This window comes from Protobothrops mucrosquamatus, unplaced genomic scaffold (genome assembly GCF_001527695.2).
Source record: "Protobothrops mucrosquamatus isolate PMUCROS unplaced genomic scaffold, P.Mucros_1.0 scaffold235, whole genome shotgun sequence".
In the NCBI taxonomy this organism is placed as follows: Eukaryota; Metazoa; Chordata; class Lepidosauria; order Squamata; family Viperidae; genus Protobothrops; species Protobothrops mucrosquamatus.
The window spans coordinates 1,462,785-1,468,037 of record NW_015386586.1 but is presented as its reverse complement, the minus strand read 5'-3'; the positions used below and the strand labels follow the sequence as shown (position 1 = coordinate 1,468,037).

The following is a 5,253-nucleotide window of genomic DNA, read 5'->3' as shown; positions in this document are numbered from 1 at the left end:
CCTCCCTTCCCCTTTCCTCCCTCCCTCCCTTTCTTCCTCATCTTTCCTTCCTTTTTTCTTCCGTCCATCCCTCCTTTCCTCCATTTCCTCCCTCCCTCCCTCTTCCTCCCTCCCTCCCGCTGCCCCTCTCACACCGGGTGACCCTGGCAGGGGTAATCACAAAAACGCCTCTTTTCCCCTGCCTGGTGGGTTCTGAGGCCTTCCCACTAGGGGGGCTTCCCAGCCCCATTTCCCCCCCCACCCGCCTCACCTGCACTTGGGGCAGCCGCGGACCAGCTCGTCCTGCTGCACGCGGCCCGTCAGGAAGGGCGGCCGGCAGAGGGGCAGGCGGATCCTGGACAGGAGCTCTGGCAGGCAGCCTTCTCGGGGTCCCCGGTCGTACCTCACCCAGGCCAGGGCGGCTTCGAAGACCTGCCGGCGGGAGAGAGAGAGAGAGAGAGAGAGAAAGAAAGAAAGAGAGAAAAGAAAGAGAGAGAGAGAGAGAGAGAGAGAGAGAAAGAGAGAGAAAAGAGAGAGAGAGAAAAGAGAGAGAAAGAGAGAGAGAGAAAAGAGAGAGAGAGAGAGAGAGAGAGAGAGAGAAAGAGAGAGAAAAGAGAGAGAGAGAAAAGAGAGAGAAAGAGAGAGAGAGAAAAGAGAGAGAGAGAGAGAGAGAGAAAAGAAAAAGAGAGAAAGAAAGAGAAAAGAGAGAGAGAGAGAAAAGAGAGAGAGAGAGAGAGAGAGAGAGAGAAAAGAGAGAGAGAGAGGGGGGGGGAAAGGGTCAGCGCCCAGGGGGCCATTCTCCGCTCAGGCGAGGCTCCGCGCAGCTCACACCCGGCGCCCAGATTCGATCTCGGGTCAGGAGGGAAGGACCTTCGGGGAAGTACAGGGTGGCCCTCAGCTTACGGCCACCATTCGGTCCCAATATTCATGTCGCTAAGGGAGACATTGGTTAAGTGAGCTTTCTGGCCACAGTTGTTAAGTGAATCACGGCAGTCCCTAGTCACGCGGTCGTTAAGCGAATCCGACTTCCCCAGGGAATTTTCCTGTCAGACGGTCACAAGAGGGGATTGCGTAACCCCCCCGGGACACAGCAACCGTTGTAAATATGAACCAGTTGCCAAGGGGATGCTGTAACAGTCATAAGTGCGAGGATCAGTCATAAGTCACTGTCTTAAGCGCTCTTGTATTTTTGAATACTTGCTAAACAAATGGAGGTAAGCCGTAAGTAATTGAGCATGAGAGAATTTATGCTTTTGTGTCCAAAGAGGCTTTAGAGTGTACAAGTAGTCCTCAACTTGCAACAGTTCGCTTAGTGACCGTTACAATGGCACTGAAAAAAGTGAATTATGACCGTTTTTCATTCTTACAACTGTTCTAGCATCCTCATGTTCAGGCAATCCAAATTCAAATGCTCAGCAGCGGACTCGTATTTACGATGGTCTTGGGATCACATGATCCCCTTTTGTGACCTTCTGACGAGCAGTGTCAATGAGGGGAAGCCAGATTCGCTTAACGACCGCATTACTAACCGCAACTACAGTGATCCACTTAACAACTGTGGCAAGGAAGGTCATAAAACCAGGCAGAATTCATTATTAAATGGGGCACAGCTGGCTTTACAACCGCCTCACTTAGTAACAGAAATCTGGAGCTCAGTTGCAGCCGTACGTTGAGGACTGCCTGTGTTTTCTACCATTGTTTTAAGACTTTCAGCTTTGTCAAGTTTTATTTTTCCTCCGTAATCAATTGTCGCACAACAACTTAGATCAGTGTTTCTCAACCTTGACAATTTTAAGGCATGTGGACTTCAATTCCCAGCTGGCTGTGGAATTCTGGGAGTTGAAGTCCACATGCCTTAAAATTGTCAAGGTTGAGAAACACTGACTTAGATCCTCCTCAGTTGTTGTTCTTGTGTTGAAGGCAACATTTTGTCGTCACCCCCCCACACACACACACATACACACCCTGGTAGCAGCTGGCAGGACCAAGGAAGAGTGAACTATGCCGATTACAGGAAATTCTCTTTATTTTGGGAGGTCTGGAATAAACCCAGCGTCCTGGAAAGCGCAAGGGGAATTTCCCAGACTGGTTTATAATGTGCTAATTGTGTTAAAAAGTGTTTCCAGTTCTTCCTTCTCTGGTTTCCCGCCCATCTGGGCTTAGTCAAGGTTTATAAAATCAGTTAGAAATCAAGTTCCTCTTTGAGTCCTCATTTGCTTTTTCTGTTCTCCCTTCCATCCTCTTCTCGCAATGTGTGTCATAAGTCCAGGTAGTCCTTCATTAGTCCTCAACTTACAACCACAGCTGCTACTGAATAAGACAGTTGCTCAGTGAGTTTGGCCCCCATCTTACAACTTCTCTTTCCACCGTTCCATGAATCGCTGCGGTTGCTGAATTAGTAATAATAATAATAATAATAATAATAATAATAATAATAATAATAATAATAATAATAATAATAATAGTAATAGTAAAGTTGGAAGGGACCTTGGAGGTCATCTAGTCCAACCCCCTGCTCAGGCAGGAAACCCTATACCATTTCAGACAAATGGCTATCCAGTCTCTTCATAATAATAATAATAAAGTTGGAAGGGACCTTGGAGGTCATCTAGTCCAACCCCCTGCTCAGGCAGGAAACCCTATACCATTTCGGACAAATGGCTGTCCAGTCTCTTCTTAAAAACCTTCCAGTGTTGGAGCATTCACCGCTTCTGGAGGCAGGTTGCTTCTGGAAGAGGGTTGTTCAGTGGATCTGCCTTCCTGCTTGTCAGGCGGTCGCAAAAGGGGATCACATGACCCCAGGACCGTCATAAACACGAGTTAGTTGCCAAGTGCCCGGATTTTGACCACTTGACTGTGGAGAAGCTGCAACGGTCATAAGTGTGAAAAAAAAATGACATAAGGCACCTTTTGCAGTACTGTACTGTTGTAACTTCAGACGGTCACTAAAGGAAACGCTGTATGTCGAGGACTACCTGTAAATCTTGTGCCGGGGGAATTCCAGTCTCCTGAGGGACCCCGACTCTTCCAAATGTATGAAAACAGACCTCAACAGATCCTCTAGATCTGCAGTGATCCTGTTGCTATTGGTGTCACCACCAAGCTGGTCCCTCAAGCCGGTCCCGTCCGGTGGCTATTAGCTTCTGGGGCTTCGTTTACTGACAGGTAGTCCTCAACCTACGACCACAACGGAGCCCAAAACTGCTAGGCAACACAGTTAGGTGAATTTTGTCCCCACTTCACAACGTTTCTGGGCAACGTCGTCCAGTGAATCACTGCAGTCGTTAAGCTAGTCGTTAAGTGACTCCGGGCTTCCCCCGCTGGCTCTGCTCGTCAGAAGGTCGCCAAAGGGAGTCACGTGACTCCGGGACACTGCAACCGTCGCAAACAGGAGCCGGTTGCCAAATGTCTGAATTTCGATCCCGCAAACCACAGGGACGCTGGAACGGTCATAAAGCGTGAAAAATGGCTGTAAGTCCCCTTTTTTCGGTGCCGTTGTAACTTCGAACGGCCATTAAAGGAACGGTTGCAGTTGCGCGCTCGGTTACCCCCCCCAAAAAATAACGAAAAGCGAGGGGGGCCGGGAGGGGGGGGTCCTACCTGCTCCTCCACCTTCACGTGTAGCTCATCCCTCGAGAGCAGCTCCAGGACATCCTCCAAGGGCAGAGACAGGAACTCCTCCAGCATGGAGACCTCCACGAAGTGCTGGTGGACGAAGTTGTTGGCGGCCTCGTACAGGACGGCGCACATCATGGCCTCCGCGAACTGGCGCACGCCCAGGCAGTTCTTTGGGTGGAGCCTTTGAACGGGAGGGAGGTGAGCGGGACCAGCGGGAAACGTCCGGCCCACTCAGGTCTAACCCCCGAACCCAGATTTCCAAGGAGAGGGCAGAGGATACCCACTGTGCAAGATTGCCCAGTGGGTATCCACAGTGGGTATCCACAGACAGCAGTGGGTATCTTGCACAGTGGGTATCTTGCACAGTGGGTATCCACAGACAGCAGATTAAATTGCCCCCCCTACACACACACACACACACACACATACATGCACCAAGGGAACTGGGCTGTGATTTATTCCCATGGGGCAGAGATACTAGTACGGTCGGAGGAACGTGGCTACAGTAAAAGCGTCCTTTCCGGTGAGATTTCCTCTTGGTCTCCTTTCCAAAGGCTAAACTGGGTTGACCTGCTTTCTTTCCCATGAAGAGAAAGCACAGGCTGCCGTAGGGAACGCAATGTGTGGATGGCCTTGGGGGATGTGGGGGAAACAATCAGATAAGGGGGGCAGGAGACCTCGGTCACTTAACGGTCAGAGGAAGAAATGAAGAAGGACCGGTCCTAATGGATCAATCAGATAAGGGAGGCAGGAGCCCTCCTCGGTCACTTAACGGTCAGTTTTCCTGCTCAGAGAGGAGTGGCTGGACCCTTTGGTCCTAAGGCTTCATTCGGGGAACACAATTGTGGCAACACCAGTATTGCCAAAATCGGCAATCGCCTTCCAGTTTTTGGCAAACCACGCCCATTGCAAACCACCGATCTGTTTAGCGACCACCATGAAAAGGTGGCAAAATCTAACCGTCCCGCTTTACGACCGTCACAACCATGATGGGCAGGCTCCATGAGGAACTACCGATAATACCAATTTCCTCAGTCTTTGCCATCCCAGGGAATTGGAAATTCAAAAACAGACGGGACGACCACTGGACCAGGGATGGTATAAGGCAGTGATGGTGAACCTTATAGAGACCGAATGACCCAAAACTGGCCCCGCCCTGCTCCACCCCCACCCCATCCCCTACCCTGCCTGCCCACAGGGCCACTCACCGCCTCCAGGGCCCGCCGCAGATTGCCCAGGCAGCCCAGCAGCGCCATGGCGGCCACACCCTCTGCCCGCGTCCCACAGCATCAACTGTGCCCGATGGGGCATGAGGGCAGAATCTGCCCTGGCTACCTGGCTGCCATGTCCTTGGCTGCGCTGCTCCGCGTGGGCCACGCTCGGGGGCAACTCTCCTCCAGAGGGGCTGCTGGTTAGGAGGGGGTCGTGTGGGGAGGCGAGGCTGGGGCAATGGCGCGCGTGCCCACAGAGAGGGCTCCGAGTGCCGCCTCTGGCACCCGTGCCACAGGTTCGCCACCACTGGCATAAGGCAGTGGTGGTGAACCTATGGCACGGGTGCCAGAGGCGGCACTCAGAGCCCTCTCTGTGGGCACCCGCACCGTCGCCCCAGTCCGAGGCCTTCAGCTGGGTTTTATAAAACCTTTTTGCTTTAGGCCT

The 5,253-nt window shown here is 51.9% G+C and overlaps 1 protein-coding gene across 1 annotated transcript in view; it reads right to left on the bottom strand.

Annotated features, from left to right (window-relative positions):
* The window catches only part of KLHL18 (kelch like family member 18), a 29,134-nt gene that overhangs the window by 9,285 nt on the left and 14,596 nt on the right, over positions 1–5,253 (bottom strand). Inside the window, exons 4-5 of the mRNA XM_029283804.1 lie at positions 3,580–3,778; positions 251–411 (exon numbers count right to left, since the gene is read on the bottom strand). Coding sequence (XP_029139637.1) covers positions 251–411; positions 3,580–3,778 — 360 coding nt within the window. The remainder of the gene's footprint in view (positions 1–250; positions 412–3,579; positions 3,779–5,253) is intronic.